Source organism: Cyrtonyx montezumae, unplaced genomic scaffold (genome assembly GCF_038088225.1).
Source record: "Cyrtonyx montezumae isolate F1298 unplaced genomic scaffold, pur_monq_1.0 scaffold_2, whole genome shotgun sequence".
NCBI lineage: Eukaryota > Metazoa > Chordata > Aves > Galliformes > Odontophoridae > Cyrtonyx > Cyrtonyx montezumae.
Window position 1 is genome coordinate 21,984,676 of NW_027071936.1, and position 23,879 is coordinate 22,008,554.

The window sequence follows — 23,879 nt, forward strand, 5'->3', positions numbered from 1 at the left end:
CTTGTTTTTAATAATAATGTTTCAATATTTTCAAACTCTCTGAGCAGAAATAAAACTTTAAAGGAGGTTCTATGAATCTTTGTTGGTTTTGATATGTGAATGCAACAAATCAATAGAGGAAACGTGATGGAAAGTTGGAGAAGCAGCTAATTGCTGTACTGTTGTAGAAAAGGAAAGATAGCCAATTAGTTCCAGTTATCCAAGCCCTGATTCACACTAAAGCAGGAGGAAGCATTTAATGACTTGTATTTAACATACTTCTCATCAGTATGGAATAGGCATAGTGAAATTGAAGACATTTTAATCAGACATCCCAATCACTTTCATTTTTCTCTGAATAATATTCTTTCATTACTTCAAAACCAGTGATTGAAATATAGAAAAATGAATGTAAAAGTTCACCTTAAAAAAAAAAATTAAAAACCTAATTCTTGGTGATATGTTTTTTATTGGCTCTTTAGGAAGGAAAACCTCAGAAGCTTTAGTGCTTCCATATCTGAAGTATCTCATTCAGTGAATCAGATGTAACAATGGTAGGGGAGGGAATAGAGCAAGCTAAGCAAAGGAAATGACTTTATTAGAGCTTATATGTCGTGCCATCTTTCTGACAAGACATCAGCATTTCAACTATAGGCTTCTTTCTGTTATTTCCTCTGGGAGTACATCTGATGGCATCCCTTGATGAAGAATATGCTTAATTTGCATTAAAATTATGAATACTATAGACAAATGCAAATCTTTCATCTGTCTTTTTTTCTTTATATGAAAGTATTCTTGTGTTGCAGTTAGCAATGTAAATGCAACCTGTGGTAATAACCTAGGTAGCTATCAATACGCTTGTTAGTCCAGCTATAGCAACAGTATCAGAGCAGTGCAAGGCTGCCAGGATATCTGGACAGAACTGACATCCTGGTTGCTGAAGCCCCTGGCATTCTCATTTATAAGCTTCTGAGTCAACACGTTTCTTTACTTCATCAGACATTGACCTAGTTCCTTTTGCTTGTCTGGGAAGAACTGATATCTATCAAGTTCTTCACTACAGGAGTATGACAGCTCCTGTGGCACCAATGACCTCTGGTTTACCAGACTCTCTAAGAAGAACTAGGAGTCTGAGATCCTCTGAATTCTCCCATAAAATATGAAATTCACAAGAGATTGCCAGGAAGGCCTCTGGTAGTAATTCAAATAGATCCATGAGAAGAAATTCTGTTGATTTCACTGCTATCTTTATACCCTGGGTAAGACTTAGACTCTTAAAGAATCAGTCATTGTCAGTGTTACTCCATTATTACATCTAATTCCATCAATACATTCTCTGCTGTGTGTGCTCATCAATTACAAATAATAGCATTAATGATGGATTATAGCCCTTTTCAGGTAAGAGGAACAATTCACATGTGTAATTCTTGGATATTTAGAGAAGTATAGATTGAGCATTTGTATATGAGTATGGTGCTATTTCTGATCATGTAAAGTAATTTCTATAAAGGGACATAGAAATATTGCATACTAGAAGTTCCTTAGGGGAATTGGTTTTTTTTTATTATTATTTATTTTTTTACTTTCTGTGTCACACTGTCAGTAAAGAAAATATTTCAAAAATCTGCTCTTCAAATACTCGTGGTTTTTGTTGTTTTTTTTTTTCCTTTTTATTTTTTGCTAATTGAATGTGTGCACTAAAATGATTGAAATCTGTGAAGGGCATTGAAAATTTAGGCAAATTTAGAAAAGAATGGTAACTGCTAAGGACCCTAAACATAATTCCAAAAAATATATTCACTTTCAAAAGAAATGGTTTAAGGAATTAATAAAGTTTTAAGATGTAGCTGTCAATATTTTTTGTTTAACTGTTGAGCTATATTGCTTCTGTCTGTTAATAAGATCTCAGAGGAAAAAGTTCTGCAATGTATGAAGTCCTTGTAGCTGCTGAGTCATTTTCAGACTCTGTTTCTCTTATTTATTTATTTAAATACCATGTGGAAGACTTAGGTGGAGAGGAAAAAGTGAAATTTATAGTTCTTGCTGATATTCCATACAGTCATTTCTGCCTCCTTGATCTGTTATTTTGGTTAGTATTAAAGTATTTCAAAGATCGTGACCTTTACATGCTGCAGCGCAGACATCTCATACAGATTGGTTCAACAGAGATGGATGAACCATTAAAACATCAGATAAGATGATGCTTACCAACAGCTCAGGCTGATAGCAACTGTCCTCATTATATACACAGGTTAGTTTTATTGTAGAAAAATATATCTCAGGATAAAGATTCTTATGTATTCACGTGAATTCAGAAGCAGGATCTTAGAATAAAAAACTAGACTGAAAAAGGGATACTATAACACTCTAAACAAGTACCTAAATAGGAAATGAATTTTATATGTGATGAAAATAGTAATAGCATGAAACTCCGTATGCACGGGGTTTCATGTTAAATAGAGGCAAAAGAGTCAAGAGTGCATTTGTACATCAGTATATTATGAACACCTGAGAGCTGACTTCTGTGTGACTTAAACCAGTGGTTCACTGGTGACTTTTTTTTCCATCACTTTTATTCAAGCATTCGTCATAATGAAATAGAATAATTCCCCAAAACTTCTGTTGTTAATCCTTCTTATTTTGAATGGTGTATATTCTTGAACTCAGAATAATTTTTCAAAGGAAAACTTAGTGCCAGAGTGACTCTAAAAGTTTTTAGTAAACGTCATGGAGTCAGCAACATTAAATGTAATTCCCTACTTGGTAGGAAGAGATTTGTTCTGTGGTACTTAGGCACAGAAATGTAATCAAAGTTGTGGGGGAAAAAGTATATACTAAAACACTGATTTACTTATCTTGTATTTCACATGGGATTATACATTTGGAAGTCTGTCAACACTGTATATTAAATTAATTTCCTAAATCTAATTTAGGCTTCTGAACTTGCAATCCCTTTAGAAAAAATATGAGAACTTGCAATATAATTGGAACTGTGGTGTTAGCCAAGGTCCTGATAAGCTGTCATAACCTAATAGTGCATACCATTAATCATGAGATTGCTTCCTGCAGTTTTCGATGTATTGTTTTGTAAAAGGGAAAAATGTTCATCAATTTATCTTAATACAAGTCTTACATGATTAAAAAAGTCTCAAATTGAATGTTAATCATTGCTTGCAAAGGAAATTGCATATAAAGAATGTATAATAAGGAAAAGATGGTTACGATCTACTGTAGTTACATAAAGTGTTTCACATATGAGAAAACCATCTGCACTGTAAAATATAAAGTGCTGTTTGCTAAGATCTGATTCTAACATTCAAGCTTATTTGTTTGGACACTGCTGAAAACAGTGAGATCAATTTGAAACCAGCACCAAGAATAAATAGGGCTCTTATACTCTCAAGTATTGGTTTGGATTTTGAGATATTTACAGTGATGTAATCTCCAGAAGTTTAAACTTGGTATATGCAAAATACAGGGTTGATTTTCTTGATCTTTCCGATGCTGAAGTTTTGGTTCTTTTTCCTGGATGAAAGCAAACTTGCTTCCTCAGAATGTGAAGTGACATTTCACAATATTAGTTAAGAGATTATCTGGGGTGTAATATGAACCCACACAGGACCTCAGTTGCAGCCTTCTATTGCATGGCTACAGAAGTGAGCAGAAACATAACACTGTGGAAAGCAGTGGTTTCAGTACTCAAAGCAAAGATTTGGGAGTAATTCTTGTGATTGATGCAAGGTAGATTCTCCTCCAGCCCTGTTGCATTTGCATGTTATTCTCAATGTGTGTGACAGGGAGGGAGGGTAGACAAACTAGAGTAAAATAAAATCAAAAGAGAACACCAGGAAGCAGATCCTGGCTGCTACATAACTTATTAACTTATTCTTAGTTCTAAGGATATTATTACCTGTGGATTCACATTGGTACCGGTGATGGAGTTCTGGTGTTGGTGAATGTTGGGGGTTTAAAACAGTACCTCCCTGGAAGTAAGAAGTGAAAAAGAAATGAACTACTGAGAGTCCTTCAGAATAGATTCATCTTTGAGTGAAAGAAGGATTGGAGAGCTCCATAGACCATCTAAATTGAGTTGATGTGTCTCTTGTGATACGTGTTAAAATTATCAAGTTTGTCAGTTCAGAGCAATTATATCTTGGCTCAGTGGCACAGAGAAACATTGCTTGCTTTTCTAGTTCAATTTCCAGTTGTTGCTTGTTTTGCTCTGAAAGTCCCAGTTCAGTGAAAGGGGAAATGCATCCTGACTAACCTGTGACAAAAGACCTGAAACAAGTACTTGACAGTACTTAAAGCATATCAACACTTTTCAGTTCAGAAGGAATGACAAAAGACAGATTTTCCTTACTCCTTTTATGTCACCTTTTAAGCTTGAAACATAAAATAAGCTGCTGTAAACCAGCCTTAAAGATGGTTTCTTTTAAAAATTCCCGGAAGATATTTATTTGACCTGAATTCATGTCAAAAGACCCAAGAGAGGAGAATCCCCTCCTAGTCTACATAGTGGTGGAAGGAGTTCAGAGTTGGCAAAGTATGATGGTACCACATATACACTGTCTGCACTGTATTCAGTAATGTTGTGTGTTACAGATCACTCACAATGATAATCACAATCAAGCCTTTCACAAGGAATGAAAAAGATGTTTATACTTAAAAATTCACCAGGTGCTTGCCTGAACTTCATAATTGCTAAGGTTCCTCAAAGATGTTGAATAATGTATTGCTTTACAGTATTACCCATGTGCTTCTCTTTGACATGATATTGCAAAACTAGATTTTTTTCATGTGTGGCAGAGTACATAGCAGACTTCAGAAATACAATTTCAGAGTATGTTTTAGTCTTTCAGCTTTCAAAAGGTCAGTAATAGGGTTGAATAGAATACTCATTGCTAAAAAAGATGAATGAAATTGTGCCTACAAATTGTTCCTTTCATAACTTTCTTTTAGGGCCATGAATTTAGTGGCAGTCTAGTTATCTCAGTGTTGTTTATGACTTAAATGTATGTAGGGTAACTGTCCATGTTTGCCTTCTTGTTTTTGCTGTACAAGCTGACAGAGGAAAGTTATAGGGCTGGAGAAGTGATTTGTGTTGAAATCCAGTCAATATATTTGAAAAAGCAGAAATATGAGTGTTTTGCTGTGATTTTCTTTACATGAGTTAGTATCTACTAACTCATCATATGATGCTCTGGGATCATTGCCTTTTAGGGAACTGTAGCCAAAAGGAAGCAGCTCCATCCGCACTCATGGCGAATTAGTATATGGGAGATGAAAGAATCTGTTCTTTACACACACACACACCCCAAGGAAAAAAAGAAGAAACCACATTGCTGTCAGTGACATTTTATCCTGCCAATGTGCATGAGAGTAGATTTTTTAGTTGAGAGACTTATCTAACTTTAATATTATGCAAAAATTACAATTAATCTCTAAATAAACAAAACACTAGTGGATTTGTTTTTCTATATATTTTTTTCCTGGCTTTCATTGAAATGGTTATACTGGGAAAAAATCCAAGCTTCATGTGCTTTAGAAAGGAGAGTGAATGCTGTGCGCTGTTAAAGTTCTAGAGGGCTGACATTTTAATTAGCTGTTATTAATCAGTAAGTTAAGCTAGGTACTAACATACTGCCACTTCAGAATGGCATTTAAATGACTTTTTCCCCAGCTGATGCAATCATCAACTTTGTTTTGAAGTTTGTAATAAACTGTGATGCTGATCATATTATCATAGAATCACAGAGCTGTAGGGGTTGGAAGGGACCTCTAAAGATCAAGTCCAACTCCCCAACAAAGCAGGCCCCCTGCAGCAGGTTGCACAGGTAGGTGTCAAGACATGTCTTGAACGTCTCTGGAGAAGGAGACTCCACCACCTCCCTGGGCAGTCTGTTCCAGTACTCTGTCACTCTCACCGTGAAGAAGTTCCTTCAAATATTGTTGCGGAACTTCCTATGCTCCAAGTTTTTGGCCTTTTCCCCTTGTCCTCTCCTCACAGACTGCTGAAAAGCAGTTGGCCATGTCTTTTTGACTCCCACACTTAAGATATATATAACCTTTAATAGGATCACGTTTGAGTCTTCTTTTCTCAAGGGTGAACAGACCCAGGTCACCCAGCCTTTCTTCATAAGGGCTCATCTGTTTTTTGTTGGGTTTTTGTTGTTTGTTTGCTTTTGTTTTTTGTTCGTTTTGTTTTTGCTTGCTTATTTTGTTTTGCTTTTACTGTAGCTTCTGATGTGTTACATGGAAACTTGGAGTCCTCAAATGTCTCTTAGCAATCTCATTGTTGCGAGCTCAAATAACAACACTTTTTCATTTTGTACCTATTTAGTAAATAGGAACTATACTTCCCAAAAATGCTAATAAGGACTCTGATAAAAAGATGGATTCTTGGCTATAATTTTATCTCACAGGCCTATCTCAATATAAACCCAATCTAAAGGAATCTTAATCTCATTACTTTTAAGATCTAAATTCAGGAGCCAAATCCCTATTTTGAGAAGGCCCTTACAGAATCCTTGAGGGCAGCTGTTTGACTGAATGCCTTGATAAAGAACAGGTCATGTTTTCAAATATTTCTTGGTCAGCTGATAGAAAAAAACGGAAGAAGAGAGAGGGAAAGAAATTGATTGGAAGCTTTCTCCTTGCTTTGTGTAAAATCTGAATGTAATATATAGACATCTCTTTCATTCATTCATTTATTTTTAGCACAAACTCCCACAGGCATTAAAGGCCTGTTGAAGGACAGATTCTTTCAATAACTTCATGTGTATTTCATTCATTTTCACAGATGAGCAGGAGGATGAATGTATTGTAGAGGAAGCGAGCTCATTACTAATGATTTCTGTCAACTTCACATCTGATTTTAACAAAAGCATTGTGGATTGTAGAAAAGATATCCTGAAAATATAGTAAAAATGAAAGAATCAAGACTCAATAACTAGAATGAGTTTTCTTAATACATCAAAAATTGAAAACATTTCAAAATGCCAAATTAAATCTTATACAGGAACTCATCCTCAGTTGTCAACAGGACATAGTCCATTCTAAGTGCTCTGTCATAATTTCTCTTAATTTCAGCTATACTTGTTGACAATTTAAACTATTTTAGAAGCTAATTTTAATCCTTGAGGAACTACTGCAAAAAATATTAAGTGCAAAATGTTTTTTTTCTAAGTTAGAGCAGTTGTCCAATGAATGTAGAGATTATTTAACAGCAGCAACATAAAAGGTAGTATTTACGGTAACGCTTCTGAAACAAAGCCTGCAACTTAAATTGATCTCTGCTTTATATCCTCTTTTGTTACTGTGTTTATGAAGAGCTAGGGAGGTGTGTATGCTTGCTCTCCTGGCATGATTTTTAAAGATCCTCTCCCTTTTCCTCAAAGATGGGATTTATTGAGGGGATCTTTCTCATATATGTGAAAACACAATTGAGAATTTGTGCGTGTTGCATAGTTCCATCATTCATAGCATAACTGAGTTTAGTACTTTTTAATTTTTCTCAGTGAGGAAGAAATTTTCAGGTAGTGGTTTCATGTATATCACTAAGTTAAAGCTGTATGCACGTGAAACTCTAGTTTCATATTCAATACTTTTTTTTCTCTGCGTGATGAATGAGAGAGTATTGTATTGGTTCATTAATAGTATGCAATTTTTAAAAGTGTACTTTACAAAATATATATTTTTTTATTTGCTTCTTTTAGCCTAGACTTAAACAAGTAGAAAGGAATTCAGCAAATACTTTTGGTTGACTCCAAATATCAGTTTTCAGCGTATTAACCTCTCTGAAATTGTTCTCATTGGACATGTGCAGGTTCCTAGTGAATAATGTATAAATGTGGGCTTTGGGATAAATTCTCAGTTGAATTCTGTAGGTGTTGAGTTGTTCTTTTGAACAGACAATATTTTAAACTCATTAGTTGGAATTCAGTTCATGGTTGAATGTGATTTTTTTGAGTCTTCACATCCGTCTCTGCTTGGTTCTACAGTGTATTGACTCGCAATTTCAGTCAGCTTTAGTACAGAAAGTTTAGTCAAATTTATGTCAGGGATTTGAAAAACAGTTGACATTAATTAGGCTCTTGATATTCAGAAACAACTGAATCAATGACTAGGAAGGACAAAGCCTGTGTAGAGCTGTGCTCATGCCAGGTCAAGCATTAAGTTTAGTTCTCCTTACCACAAGAATATCTGTCAGTTGTAAGGCTCTTTCCAAATGAAGAATTTATTCTAAACCATCAAATGAATGATAAAAGACAAAATTATTGAATGTAGTAGAGATACAGTCTTGTAAAAGGAGAGAAAGGCAGTTACTGAGAAGTGTGATGCTTCCAAGTATACACAGCTGCAGTAGTATCAGTGTCACTTTCAGAAGAGGAGAGTGACTGATTTGCCAAAAGGAGACATGGGAAGGAGAAAAGAGCACTGAGACACAAGGTGATACTTTAGATCTAGCAGCAAAAACGTACTAATTTTGAAATAAAGCATAAGGATATGTTCTTGATTCAGTTCCCTGGGACCACACAGCTTATCTGGAGGATAATTCTAGTACTGTCACATCTTTATTAAGCTAGGCGGTCGTGTGTATGCTGGGCTTCAGTTTCATATTGTGAGAACAATGGAACTGAGTTGTATAATGCTGTGGATCCTTGTGGACTTGAAAATGCAATAAAATTCAGACGTACTGCCTGAGGAAGTTACCATCATGGGCCTGAGTTTGCAAGCTCCTCTTGTTTATGAGTCCTTTTCTCAACTTTACAAAAGTAGGAAGAATGGCCTTGTTACTGTGTCCTGGTATGGTTCTGGGAGTCAGTTCGTGTTCCTGGAACTGCCTTAGACTTCAGCTGTGACCACTGAATGTCTCCATATGTAAGAATGGATACAGACATTTTTTCTGGTAGAGATCTTACAGGCTAAATCTAAATTTTCTGGAAGCTGTGATAACTCACATATTTTTTTCTCAGTGGGATGCACACCATGGAGTACTGCTTTTATTGCACGCTGTGGACTCGTGCATAGCTAAATTCCTTTTTACAGGCCATTCTATCTTATTTGTGCAACAGCTGCAGAACCTCCTTTGTTGTGGTTTTAAATAAATAAATTTTTCATAAAACCATAACATCCTTCTACACCTACTTTAGACTGATTTGTGCAAAAAATAAAATAAATAACTCCTAATAATTATAGAGTTGCTCTGTGGCACACATCCTGTTGTTATTCTGTGACGGAATACATTAAAGAGCACATGCTTGTGGTACATTTTAGAATGAAGGAAGAGGGGGGAGGAGAATATCTTGTGTTAGTTACAGCTGCTTGAAGCCTATCGTTCTGTGTTTCTGTATTTTCCTAGAACTCTGCCTGTGCAAGTGTAATTTTGCATTAAGAGATCTGCCTGGACACATATGCTAATTATAGAAAATCTCCTGGTAGTGGAGACAATTAGAATAGTATTCTTGAAACAGTTTTATATGAATTAATTTATCTAAGCACTGAAACAAATGTTCTTCAGGTAATGTGGTTACCTTGTGAAACCCTTATTATGGTTTAACTCTCTTTCTCACATGCTTACTCATTCAGGGCTTGCAAGGTTTGGCTCTGATTAATGGTTTATGGCCAGTCTGTCCCAGTGTTAAATGAAAAACATATTCTTGTGGCTGTGGCATTTGGTGATAAGTAGTTAGACTAAAGAGAAGATGTACTGTGCATCCCTTGGCTACAGGGTCGTGACTAGATTCAGCTCAGCTTGCAGAATGCTGCTGAGGATATTGCTGCTCTGCTGTAGTGATAGAGCAGTTCATATCAAAACAGCAGGTGTTGTTGCTTATCTTGCATAGTAAACAGCAGCTTTCTAAATACACTGGACATCGAATAGTCTGCTTTTTTTTCTTTTTTTTTTAATCTAGATTTATTAAAGTGGGAAAGAGGGTACAAGGGTTCTTTCTGCTTATCAAGCTGTTGCAGTATTTGAAGCAAGTGTTACATGCTGTAGATTTTTTTAGATGTATTTATTCTTATGAAGTATTTGTTCAAATGTTCAGGCAGTTTACTTTTCAGAGTTCATGCATTTGTATGTTTGTTGAAATGCCACAGTGCCACAGGCTAACCTCATGACATATTTGGAAGCAATTTCCTGCCCCTCCAAGCACTGTATTTTTGCTCATCAATGTATGTTAGTAATGCAGAGGCAGTATTTTTTATGTTACAAAGGTATGAAAAAGGCAAGGGATATGTTACCTTACTATTCCAGAAAGTATAGCCTATAAGATTTAGGAATTAATTGTTGACTGAGAACATACACATATTTAAGATAAAGCACAGTGTCTGGATGTAAAATAATAAAAATATGAGTAATATAAATGATATCATAACAGTTGGAAAAATCCATCTCTGCTTAGCTGTGTAATGTGCCTTTTCTGCAAGAATGCAAACGTTAGCAGCAGAGGCCAGGCTGAAATTCGGAGCAATATCCAGTGGAGTGTCTGGATACCTGGGAGAGCTAAGCATATGAGCACAGAGCTCATTTTCTCTTCCTGACAATTGATTGGTTCAGCAAGCAATATTTTATTAAAGATACACAAATAACTAACAACTTAAGTGTAGCGATAGCTATTTTGCAATCCAATTTGGCAAGATTTGGCTAGGGCAGTTGATTTGGTTGTTCTTCAGTTCTGAACTCAAGTCCCCCTTACTTGTTGGGGTTGATCCTTGTACTATAACGAGCTGATTCAAACTACAGTCTTGACAGCATGACCTGGAGCTTCCTCTGCTTTGCCAGCCTTTGCTATTCCTTGCTCTGCTAACTGCCTTACTTCTCTGTCCTGCTCACCACTGCCACTGCTTTTCCCAGGTTTTAGGTGCCCACCAAACTACTGTGTCTTTTTGCAGCTGTTTCTGTTTGCTTGAACACATGAAGCTGTTCCCATGGTGTAGGCAGAATACTGTTAATCTGCTTCTCTCAATTTATGAATCTCATGCCATTTTTGTTGTTGTTGTTGCATTCTGACACAGAAATTACAATCTTTAGATGAACATGAAGAGACAGCCCCAGCCCATGGAAGTCTGAAAAGTATGTCTAATGCAGTTAAAAAGCTGTATTTTTTCACTTCGATATACATTTCTTTGAACACTAATACTTTTCAAAAGTAATAAGACTGCATATGTAAAAATAAGTATATTTCAGAGGTTCCCACTTGTCTCTCTGATCTCCTCTTCTCTCCAGGAAATGCTCTTTATCATATTGTGTGGAATCTCTTTTTGTTGAGGAGCAGAGAAATGCATCGCTGCCATAAGCATGTATCTCATTTCTACATTAGCAATAGACTTTTCATTTTTATCTCATGCTACTACTGATTAGCAAACAATACTCCAAGAATTCAACTACAGTCCAATATATGGACACACCCTTGCAAAACTTTAAGGAGAATATTCATCCCTCGTCTGTGTATTTCGGGTGGGTTTTTTTATGTTTTTTTTATTTTTATTTTTTATTTTTCCAATTTCAGAAGTGAGTAGGCAATTAAAGAACAAAATTTGAAGCTTTGTCTTTTTTGTCTAACCCATGCTACTTGCATAAAGCCATTACCAAAGAGAAAGGAATTTAGTTTGTGTTTCTCCTGCGGACCATCATGTTACTGTAACATCAATCCTGAAAGCACAAGGCCTTATATTCATGCCCAATAATTTTTCCCCAGCACTTACTGAGGACTGCATGGTCCTTGAAAAGAAATCAAGTATATGCTACTGGTATCTGAATGATAATAAAATAGTTGGAACTTTAATATTTGCTACCAGAAAACTGGAGTGATATTTTCGTTGTTGTTGTTGTTTTGTTTTCTATATTTGATCTTGAAATAGTAATAAATACATTTTGTTATATGTTTACAAATAAGTGATTTATTCTCACCTGAAAAAATGTATTGTTCATTATTTAGATGCCCGGGATTTTGTTTTTCCCAATTGCATAAGTAAGATTTGATTATAGCTGTATCTGTAATGCTGAGGAAAAGCCTTATGTATTGTCTCTGAATTTGACAGAGTTATGTAATAAATAATTCAGTACTGTAAATCACAGCAATGGTTTTCCAAGCTGTTACAAGGTAGAGAAGCCAAGAAAATAAAACAAATAGACATTCTAAATCCCATTTTCACTGACAAAATCAATCAAATTGTTTTCCATTGTTTAGTAATGTCTAACTCCATATTTTTATTCAACTGATTATCTGTATTCCTCCTTTTACACATTTTATTTTTCGAAGCTGTCCTTTGATAACATTTATTTTGGATTTGTATTCCTTTGTCTACCCTTCCTAAGAAATACAGTCACTCCCCCTCCATAAGACTCCAGTTTTGTATTGAAACATTGCTTTAATATATGATTGGACCTGTTCTCCCTCTGAGAATATTGAGAAGAGAGAACGGCCTCTGAGTTTACATGTGATACATATAGACAACATTGTAATAAATTCTGGATGGAATATTTAGGTGTATTAGGCAAAAAAAAAAAACCTCCTAATATATATTAGAAAATGGCAGAATCATACAAAATAGTAGAATATACAGTAAATTTATTTTTAAGTTAATATATTAACTTGTATTAAGGCCAGTTTTTTCTACCATCCCAACTAAATTGTAAATAATTTGCTCATCTGAAAGCAAACAGGAAAAAGGATAAAAGAAACCAGAACCTGTTGTAATGTGCTTTTTTATTGTTAATAATTTTATCAAGCAAGGTCTTTTATCCACTGCATAGAAAAGCAGTACAGAACTTCAATTTTGTTACATGTTTGAACTGATTTCTAGATTATTTGCAAACAGTACCCCTGTTCTCTTCATAATTATCATGCCTGGCTGATCCAGATACATTATTCTGTTATTACACATCTGTGCTGAGGATACAGAATGTTTCTGATTTTCTTGTCTCACCCTAAGCTTCCCTTCATGCCATCTGCTAAACAATAAGGCTTGTTCTCCTTCTGTTGCATCTGTATTTAATATTAATAGTAGATGTTTTGACTGAAGTTTTCTTAAACTATCAATTACCACAAGCTATCAAGCATAAAACTTAAATTCACTGGGGCTAGGTGTAGAGTGTATTATTTCCTAGGGGACAGTAATATCCCTAAGTGGAACTAAAAAATTCCTGAGCATCTGGTATTTGACCAAGTCAGTACTTTCTTTGGATGTCTAGATTATCTTACTTTACTGTTTATTTATTTGTCAGTCACTGGATAAGAATTTTGTGGTGGTGAATTTTATTTTATTTTTTTTTAATTTTCAGATTTAACATTTAACTAGTGCAGAGATGTCAACTTCAACTGTGAATGAACAAGAAGTCCTGGGCTAATTTGTGCTGCAACTGTAAACCATTCTCAGACAGGGTTAGGAGCAAGTCTTAGGACTGGCTTTGTTCGCTGCTCTAGGGCCTGCCTCCCTTTCTGTTCCTAGCTCCTTTATAGCTGCGATGCCCTTGCTGAATAGCTGGTTTGCCTTCAGGCAGAACAACCAGCATAAGAAGGCTTGTCTCTCGCTGTCAGTAGTTTGAAAGTACCACTCTGTAGCCAGTAGCCTGTACAGTACCTCTTAGTGATCTTTTTCACCCACCAGAATGTTACTATTCTTATGCAGTGATATTTTTTTACCTTTTGAGTCTGGCATTTAGAATCATAGAATTGCTCAGGTTGGAAAAGACCTTAAATATCATTGAGTCCAACCACTACCTAGCCATACTACCCTAACTCTTAACAACCGTCTGCTAAATCATGTCCCTGAGCACCACATCCAAATGGTTTTTAAACACATCCAGGGATGGTGAATCAACCACCTCCTTGGAGTGCCTCAGTGCTTACCAACCCTTTCTGTAAATAAGTGTTTCCTGATATCCAACCAAAACTTACCCTGGCACAACTTAAGGCCATTTCCCCTCATCCTGTCACCTGTTACCAGTGAGAAGAGACCAACCCTGCTCTCGCTGTAAGCACCTTTCAGATATTGGAAGAGAGCAATAAGGTCTCAGCCTCCTTTTCCCCAGACTAAGCAGCCTCAGTTCCTTTAGTCTCTCCTCGGAGGGCATATTCTCCAAGCCCTTCACAAGCCTTGTTGCCCTTCTTTGGACCTGTTCCAGGACCTCACTGTCCTTTTCTGTACTGAGTTGCCCAAAAGTGAGCATGTTATTCAAGGTCAGGCCTCACCAATGCCAGGTACCCCTGCAGGACTACTTCCCAAGTCCTCACCACACCATTCCTGATGCAAGCCAGGATTCCATTGGCTTTCTTGGCCACCTGGGCACACTGCTGGATCATATTCTGCTGACTGTCCATCAATACACCAAGGTCTCTTTTCATCAGGCAGCTTTCCAACCTCTCCTCCCCAGGCCTGTAGAGTTGCCTGTGGTTGTTGTTGTGACCAAAATGCATGACCCAACACAGCCCTATTAAAACTTAAACAGTTAAACTTGGCCCATCTATCTAATCTATCCAGGTCCCTCTGTAGTGCCCTTTTCTACTCAGGCAGATCAACATCCCCTCCCAACTTAGTGTCACCTGCAAATTTACTGAGAGCGCACTCAATCTCCTCATCAAGATTGTTAATAAAGATGTTAAATAGAAGCAGCCCCAGTATCAAGTCCTTTTAAGTAGACTTTGGGATAGTTCATCTCCTAAGCAGCATGCACTAAAGGCAACTGCCTTTCTTAAACTAGGAAGGCAAATCAGTGCAAGAAGAGAATTTAATATGCTTACAGTAATTTGTAATACGGGTAGGACTCATATCTGACAAGTTACTGCATAAAGAGAATCCTTCAGGCCTACTGATTCTCCAGAAGTTGTCCTCTTTTTATTACTATTTTTATATCCAGCTTCTAAGCACTTTCTTTCTCTTCTTCAAGTCCAGCCATAAGAAATCACTTCTTTTTAACCTGAGCTCTTTTCCCAAAATTAACCAACTGCTGTACAGCAGGAGGTGTCTGTCTGAGTCCTAGCTAATCAGAAGCAGCTGCAAGGTAAGAAAGCAAATAAAAGAGGAAGCTTGGGAGAAACACACGCTGGATTATTAAAAGCCCACGTGCCTCTAGGCATATATTTTAGTGTCAGGAAGTAGTCATGCTTCACAACTTCTAGCGTACTTTATGACCCAAGTTCCTGTATATGTGCAAAAGTAATCTATATATTGCGATGGGTCAAATACTTGGGGCTAAGATGTCTGTCTCAGGGTTTGAATTACAGTGGCTTATTCTCATTGCATTATGAAACAGATCTGATAAAACTGAATTCTCAGTAATGCTCTGAAATGTTGTAGTTCCTGTCATATTTAGTATGAAATCATAAAAATTGGCATTAGTTTTAGGGTGTGATAATCTATATCTCAGAGATGTTCTAAAATAAAAATATCAAAATACCTGTTAGTAATGAAATGACATAGCCAAAGAGTATTTCAGAATGCAATTTTCCCTTCTCTTAAGTAATGTTAATTGTTTAATTAAGACCTATAGTGAAATTCTACATCTTTGTGCAAGCTTTGAGATAAAAAGAATACTTCATGTAAAAAAAAAAAAAACAAACTGAAAATGAAAAGCTACACCATCTTTGATTGTATGGCCTATTTTAAACTTTTTTTGTGTGCGTGCAGTGTGAAATACTTAAACTGTTGACAGAGATTCATAGACTTTAAGGATACTGCTGACTCTTTCTCTCAGCTTGCTCTGCTCTGCAGCTACTTCTGATCAGCTGAGGACCAGGTCACTTATCAAATCTAGCTGGGAAGCTGATTAATTTTCTTAAAAGATCTCAGGTGAAAAGAGTTATTTTCTTATGAGAGTGCACTGGAGGGAGAAGAACAGAGAAGTTATAAGCTGATCAGTGAGATGTAGGGGAATGCATATCTTCTTGAGACTACGAGTAGGTATGGAGAGCTTTGACCTCTGTAGGAACAAGGAAGATAAAAATAGTTGAAAAGAAATGAAGACTTTCATGTTTTCATTTTCTTTGAAGTGTTTTTTGTTTGTTCTCTGCTCTCTCACTGGAAGAGAGAAAGGTATAGTTGCCTGCAGAAGGTACTAATCAAGCCAAGTGAGTTGGTGGTGAGAATTAACTTGGGAACAAAAAGCTGGATTAGAAAGCCTGTCCTTTGCCAGGGAACAAGCAGCTGGTCTCTTTAGGGAATTGAAGTGACCACTTTCTGAAACCAAATCAGCAGTGTGAAGACACTAGAAGTGCTGAGGCCATCTGGCTGGTCCCTTTGAGTATGAGGGTGTTTAAGGAGCCCAGAGCAAAACATTTGGTTTTGTTACTGTTTGTTCTGGGAAGTTGCATACTCTAAACCTTAATGCTGAAGCTGTATTTGGAAATAGTGAGTATAGGAAGTGCTTTGCCTGCTAAAACACAGGATAACTGAGTGCTCCATTTTCTCAGATCAGTCAAAAACAGTTTGCTGAAACCCATTCTTCTGTTCACAATTAGACAATGAAAAGTGGATTCTGATGCAAAAAGGCTTTGTTTATCCTTAATCAACAAATCAAATTTTTGCAGATAAAATGGCTTTAAGCTGACTGCCTCTGAAAGGAAGGAAACCTGGGTGAACTGAGAGGGACTTCTAATGGTTGAACTTATACCTGATTTGAATGTTTGTGTTTGGGGTAACAGGAGCATTGCTTTATTGATTTAGTTGTTTCATTGTAGAAATCTTTACCAGGTAAAATGCGGGCAGCAGGCATTATGTTCTGTACTTAAATTGATTTAATTTAAAGTAATTTAACAAAATAGTGTAACTACCATTAAAAACCATAGACAATTTGAATAGACAGACACTTCATTCTTCATGCTGAGGTGATGTTGTGACTGATATGTGTGCCCAATTATCAAGGGAAATACAGCTCAAAGCTAGTTTTCCCTGAAATTGTGTTTGAAGTACTGTTGAAGAAAAATTTAATCTCACCATTCTGTCTATACTTAAGAGTCCAACTATGTTACCTCAATCTCATTAGCAAATGAAGCTTGTTATGTGAAGATTTTGTTTTCCTCAAAGAATTGTGGATGTGATTGAGAATTCCATAAAATAAACAGAGGAAAGTCTTTGAGACTTTTCATGAAGTGAAAAGAACAAGTTTTTGTTTTTTGGCTTTTTTTTCCAATTTCAATAAGTGTTCTATTATATTTTTGAAGCAACAAAAGAAGGGGGAAAAAAAAAAAAGGCCCATGGAACTGAAAAAATGATTTTGTGACAGAGTAAGAAATGGATTACAAGATCTTTTCCCTTAACTGCAAAATGAAGTTTTACTAACCTGACAACTCCTAACCAAAGAAACGGGGCCAAGGAAAATAACTTTTGTTCCGGAAGCAAAGATGGCATAAGTTTTGTTCTGATGTCTGTCTGGGAGTAAGAACTTTGCCATCCACTAGATGCCAATCCTGCACACTGGAAATAGAATGAGCTGGGAGGTTTCTGAGGGCAGACCCTTCTGCAGCATTTTTTCTGAAACCTGTGCTAAGCTAACTTAGGAACATCTTGACAGATTTTATTCTTTATGTCTTGTGTTTATCAGTAAAGACATTTGGAAGAAGTTAAATAGATATGTTCCAGAGCTAATATACTAACTGAACTGCTACTTTTATCTTTGTAGTCCATTCTGTGCTATCAGTTTGAGACAAATAATTGTTTTATTTCATTGTAGGGAAAGGTGAACATGGAAAGCCGTACCCTTTGACAGAGGAAGACCATGATGATTCAGCTTATAGAGAAAATGGCTTCAACATATTTGTTAGCAACAATATAGCACTGGAACGATCTCTGCCAGACATCCGACATCCTAAGTATGTAAATTGTTCCATGGATTATTTCACTCTATATTTTTTTCTTTGAATATACCTAAATAACTTGCTTTCTTGGGAAGTAAAATAGAAGTGCTGAGCCAACAATGTGCCAGTTTCATTAAATAAGAAATAGCGAGATCTTCACTGTACTTAAATCATATTCTGTCTTTTAAACTGGCTTCCCATCTTATTATTTACACTCTGAAATAATAGAAGACAACTTCTTGTTATGAAATGATTTTAATGGTGTTTCTGGGCAGTGATTTATTACGTAGAGATAAAGAATGCTTCACATTTAGAAAACTTCCTTCAGGTTCTCTCTTGTTAGTTGTTGAAAAGCTTTGGTGGCAAACTCAGAAGTTGCATAAACCTTCACTGGTTAAATTTTTGGACCAATTGTCTCCAAAAAATTTCTTCTGGTTTTGTTACATAAAAAAGCTTGAGATTTTGATGGGGTGGGGAGAGGAAGATAAATACCATGGCATCTTCTTCTTCCATGCTCTATAGTAAAACTGCAGTAAACAATTATTAAATACAAAAGAGAGGTGGCGAGTCTACGCTCCCTGTATGTTTTTGCAATCTGATCTCCTGGTAATTCGTTTCTCACTCACTACTGTCTGCATAATCATTGATGTTTCTCCACATGTCCCCAGAAAGGAAGTGAATAATATGTTGTCTGAAGTGATGTGGTTGAAACATGTTAGTACTGTGCCAGCCTTTCTTTGTGCTACCTTCTTCCTCCAACCCCAGCCCAGTCTGTCAGTGTGTTCACTTGAGTGTGTCACTTGGGAAACTTGAACCTTCAAGACATCATTTTCATGTTCCAGTTCAGCTATGTTTGTGTGACCTTCCTAAAGTCTTGTGTGATGGATGTTATTGTAGTGTCCTGAGTGAACTGACTTGTCATGCCCACATTACTTTCCTTACATTAAACACTTGTAACATGAACTGTCCATTAGTTAACTGACTTCATTGTTTTGTAAGACGTATTTCTGCACATAGCTTGCATACTAAGAAGTATAGCAAGGTGTCAAGGCTAGGCTCTGCACTTCTAGTGGTTACTCCTTGAAACAAGTTAGGATTTGGTTTATAGAACTAAATCTCAAATAGTTTTCTTGCTCAGTAGAGGAACTTTGTAAAAGAAAAACAAACCTTCATGAATGCAATAAAAACTGAGTAATGAATCTTGCAATTTAGACCAAAATATATTTAAGCAGCTATAGTAATTCCTGTATTTCTGAAATCAATTCAGAAAATTACATTATAGAAAGTCTTGAACCAAATAAACTTCAAGTCCCACCTCTAAGGAACTGATATTCTGGAAAGTACGCAGAGATACTGATAGGTAAATTGCTCTTCTTAACCCAAATGAATTTTCTCCTTGTTCTTTTTGGAAACTGGGCTCAGGATTTGCAAAATATGTCTTTTGGTAAAGGAGTGAGGAGAACCAAGCAAGTGGTTAAATGTTTGAGCTCTGAGAAACTCAGGTTCTCTTTTTTGTTGTGGGTTTTTTAATAGTATTCTTGATTATTTCCTCTGAGTGTGACATATTTAGGGTGCTTCAGAAATATGTTTTCAGATGGGTGCTCCTTTCCTTTTTAAGACATGATAATGTGCTTAAAAGTCTCTGGAGGAATTAGATGGTTAAGTTCTATTTTAAGGCCACCTTAACAACTTCTCTTAGTCCTTTTTTATGTTTTTGTTGCGTTCCTCTAATACCTCCCATATCAATTTTTTCATTTCTCACTGCACCTGAATGATACTTCTGCCATTTCTATGTGCTCTTTAATATCAATTCTGTATCAGTTTCATGGAATTGGATGCTCACAGTGGTAGTTTAGACTAGGGAGTGATGGTGGGCAATGAACAGAAGATTAGTTAAAGTAAAAAAAAAACAACTTACCTTACTGAACTGTTTTTGCTTATAGAAATAGGGCTTACATGACAGATCCGTGCAAAGTGTATCAGAATAGCTAGAGGCTTTGTTTGCTTCTCGTACACAGTCTTTGGTTTTCCCTTCCAAATTCCATGTAGAAACTGAGTTTGGAAAGGGGCCAGTTTTGTTTGCTAGATAACAGCAGAAGATTAGAGGAATCTTAGATGTCTATATTGAAGGAAATACTTCTCTTGTCTTGGAATGCCTGAATTGTTGCAGGAGATAGTCAATTGATAATTCAAGATAAGCATTCTGCCCTAGCACCTGAAACAAATAAATAGCTTTGAGGCTATTGTTCAGAGTGTAGGAAAATGGAATTTAGATGTTTGGTCTTTGTTGTTGCTTTATATTATTATTCCAAATAGAAACCTGAAACAGAAATGCCATCTCAGTTCATTGGGATTTCAGGATGTGTTTAGTGAAGGCAAGACTTCTTGTCACCTGAAGTTGAAAGCAACGTTTGAGTTCTGGGAAACATTTAGACTTGGCCATTGAATTACTTTTTAAAGTTAAAATTCCATACTAGTAGTAAAAATATTTTAAAACTGAACAGATCAGAAGGCTGTTTGTTTGTTTGTTTTGCTGGCCTATGCCACTTGCTCTGGTTTGGAGTACAAGGCAGTATTTCTAAAGGCAGTAGATAAAAGTGTGATCATTTTCTGTTGGAGAAGAAAACTGCTGTTTAAGTGTCTAACAGTTACCATCGATTCTTGTCTTCTCTACATTCTGAAATAATCTGTGTTTACCAATTCAGTTCAAATAAAACCAAATCTGATTCATGTTTGAATAACATTCAAAATGGAATTCTGATGAGGCTTGGGGGGAACTATTGCAATCACCTAGCCTAAATAAAGAATATTAATTGTGGAATGCCTTGTTTGAAACTCCTGATTCCTCATAAACTAGACCAGATAATTTTTTTCTATTCATTCTTGAAACAAAGGGATTTAAGTTGATTCTGGTTATCAATAAACTGCAAACATTACGATTCAAGATCTTCCATGTTTTAGGTGTGTTCATATAGGTTTATTCCAACAGGAATCCTTGTATCTGTGGTTTGTAAAGCATTTATTTATATCTTGTGCATACACAGATGTTTTAAATTCTTCTTGGCTTACCTGAATATTCTATTTCCAGAAGTCTCATCCTTTTTATGTTTCCAGAGCTATAGATAGATATTTTTTGCATTGATACCTTTAATAATTCTGTGATGTTTGTTTTCAGCAGGCATGGTCTGGAGTCAGTGTTTCTAAGTGCTGAGTGGCTCTTGCTGTATGGAATGGGGGTGGCGGTGGCCCAGCAAGCTTCCTTGCAAAGTCCAAACAATTCTTGGTGATCATAGATGTTATATTTCTCACAGGCCTCTGAAAAAATGTAGCCTTAACATACCTCTATTTGGAAAGAGGCTCTTCTGTTTTCATAATTAAAAATAAAAAAACAACAAATACACACATTTCACTATACTTGCTCAACATAATTGAAGCTCTTCAAATCCTTATCTGCAGTAGAAGCGGAGTGAATGCCTGAATGGTTCTATTTCAAAATATTTGAATGCAGTAAAGTTGCTGTCCTTTCTGTTTTTAAATGAAGCTAAAAAAAATACACAGTGAGATATCTAAAGGTTTTTTTATTTAGCTGTAGGTGAGTGGACTTGTTTGCTTTTGTGTTCTGCTTTGCCTGTGGTTGGTTTTTTTTGTTTGTTTGTTTTTTGTGTGTCTTTGGAGTAGCTGTGGAGTCGCTGTTATTCCTTAATTATGTTTTAGTAAAATTTGCAGAAAACATAGAATCATGAGGGAGAAAAATGCATTTTTAAAAATCTGAAGCTGATGTTGTAGTTCTATAATCATGCAGTATTAATATCTGAATCCTCTAACATGTTGTCCAGTGTTAGGTGCCTTCTGTGCTCCAGCCCCAGTTCTTCTGCAGCTCTGTTCCCTTCAGATGAAAAGCTGGCTCCTCTGCTTTCCTTTTTTTCAATGCTTAATGATGGAAAACTCCAAGAGAAGTTGTAAAAGTTGGCTCAAAGGCACTCAAGTAATCTCTGCTATAGTCAGTAGAGAAATAATTCAGCGCCATCTCATTGTTCAGAGGGCAGAAGTCACTGCTATCAAGGGATGCTGAAGAGGCACTCTGGGTGTGCTTAACTTGGAACAGCTATTAGCTAGCTGATACAACTTTTTCTTCTAACTTGCTAAATCTTATGGTAAGTTTGACTGCAGTCTACAAACGGCAAAACCTACTAGCTCACTTCTGGTACTTCAGAGAAGTGTTGGTTCAGATTTCCCTACAAAGGGCAACATTTCTTGTTAGTATTATATTAACTTCATCTGGCCTCAGAGCAGCTGGTTAAGCACAAATTGTCTTTCTAGAGATGTAGTGAGAAGGCTGGGGGTTATTACTGACTGCTTTTTCCTGGTGCAGTTACTGCATAATGTAATGAAGGTGGAAAGTCATGCGTGCCAAAACACGATAGGCAATGTCCCCATTTCCAAGCCTCACCAGATTGCTCTCTGCAATTGCTTCAGGGCATCTCATTCTAAGTGTAGCTCCTCAAAAACAGGATCAGGAATATTTTATACTTGAGAAAACTTGTAGCCTTCTGTCTCTGTCACGCCTGCTGTCAGTTCCTCTGCAAGATATGTATTGGTACTACCAATTGAATAATTTCTAGGTGCTTTCTGGGTGCTTTGTGTGCCTGTTTTTTATGGCAGAAACAACTAATATGGGGATGAAGACTGATGATTCCCTTTCCACCCTTTTGGTGAGGAGCAATAGCTGCAGTGTTGAGTAGGTCAGTAATGATAGCCCAAGACTTATAGGTCTGTTTACTGGAAAAAAAAAAAAAAAATGAGGCAAGCTTTTTATACAGATGCGACAAAGTTGTCCTTGTGGATTTGAATGCTTTGCATGTTGTCTACACTGCAGTAAAGCCTCTCATATTGCTGAGAAAGTAGGAAGCTGCAATAAACATAACTATGAAATCTAAAAGCAATAGGGAAAGGAATAGTGAAGGGTATTCACCCTGCAGCCAGTTCTGTGCATCTAGGATAGCCAAGGCTGTTAGCTTTTGGCAGTGGTTAAAACTTTTGGCTCACAAAAGCAATACTGCAACTGGAAAGCACGTGTAACTTCAAGATCAATGAGAAAGATTGAGTTTCTGGAGTTCCAGACCTTTGCAGTTCATGGGTGAATGCAGTGATTATGTTTGCTGGCAGTTTAATAGTTTCAGTTAAGCGTCACTATACCTTCCTTGTTCTTTGGTATCAATTCTCACTTCCTATCTGGGCATTTTTTTCATGCAGTTAGGCATCTACCTTGCATAAGTTCGCATACTGTTAATCCAGTGAAATTTCAGCTCTAATAGTAAAAAACACATGTAAATTGATGGTATGCTCTTGTTAGCAACAAAATTAGCTGCTGTATGTCATGCAATAAGGACAGGAAATGTGCAGCAAGGCTAGAATGAAAATGCAACTGCTTTATTTTGGCTGATTGGATTATGAATAACCTTACTGAGCTCTAATTTCCCAAAGGCTGCCCTTGGCCACAAGATCTGGTAGCAGACCTGAGAACTTGCTGATCAGGCTGGTGCTTATGGTCTGTGAGTCCTGATTGCAGCTTTTTCACAGCTTTTCCTCCCACGCATACTGGCTGTAACCTTGATGTTGACAGTGGTCAGACCTAAAAGTATCTCACCCATTATTTTATCTTATCTATACTGAAAGGTGATATTGAAATATGTGAGCCTGGCTGCTTCTTCCAGTTTGTTTCCCCTGGATTCTTTCAGCACCCATGGGAACTGGATTTTTGCGTGATGCAAAAGAATGAGATCTATGATCCTCTATGCCTTTATACAGGTGTACTGTGGATCTTCTTGGTTAGTTTAGTTCATTACTGAATTTCCTAACACTGGCAGGCCTTACAGCCTTCTGCATAGACAGACAACTGGCTGCTGTGTAATGCAGGAACTTTTTGTAATGTATTTTAGTCTAACGTGATATTAACTGCATCAAATACCCTCTAGTTCTTGTTTGCCAAACCCAGTTACATTTTCTCATCTGGCCTATCCATTAACTTTTGGAAGCATTTTTGTAAACTTCTGTCATATATCCCATATATAATTGAAGCATTCTCGAGTTAGGAAGACT

At 36.6% G+C, this 23,879-nt stretch overlaps 2 protein-coding genes across 3 annotated transcripts in view; one reads left to right on the forward strand and one right to left on the reverse strand.

Annotated features, from left to right (window-relative positions):
• The window catches only part of GALNTL6 (polypeptide N-acetylgalactosaminyltransferase like 6), a 431,361-nt gene that overhangs the window by 149,764 nt on the left and 257,718 nt on the right, over window positions 1–23,879 (forward strand). Inside the window, exon 3 of the mRNA XM_065736578.1 lies at window positions 17,657–17,795. Within this exon, the coding sequence (XP_065592650.1) occupies window positions 17,657–17,795 (139 nt within the window). The remainder of the gene's footprint in view (window positions 1–17,656; window positions 17,796–23,879) is intronic.
• HMGB2 (high mobility group box 2) overlaps window positions 1–23,879 on the reverse strand; it is a 397,943-nt gene that overhangs the window by 15,096 nt on the left and 358,968 nt on the right. The gene's annotated exons all lie outside the window — the stretch shown is intronic.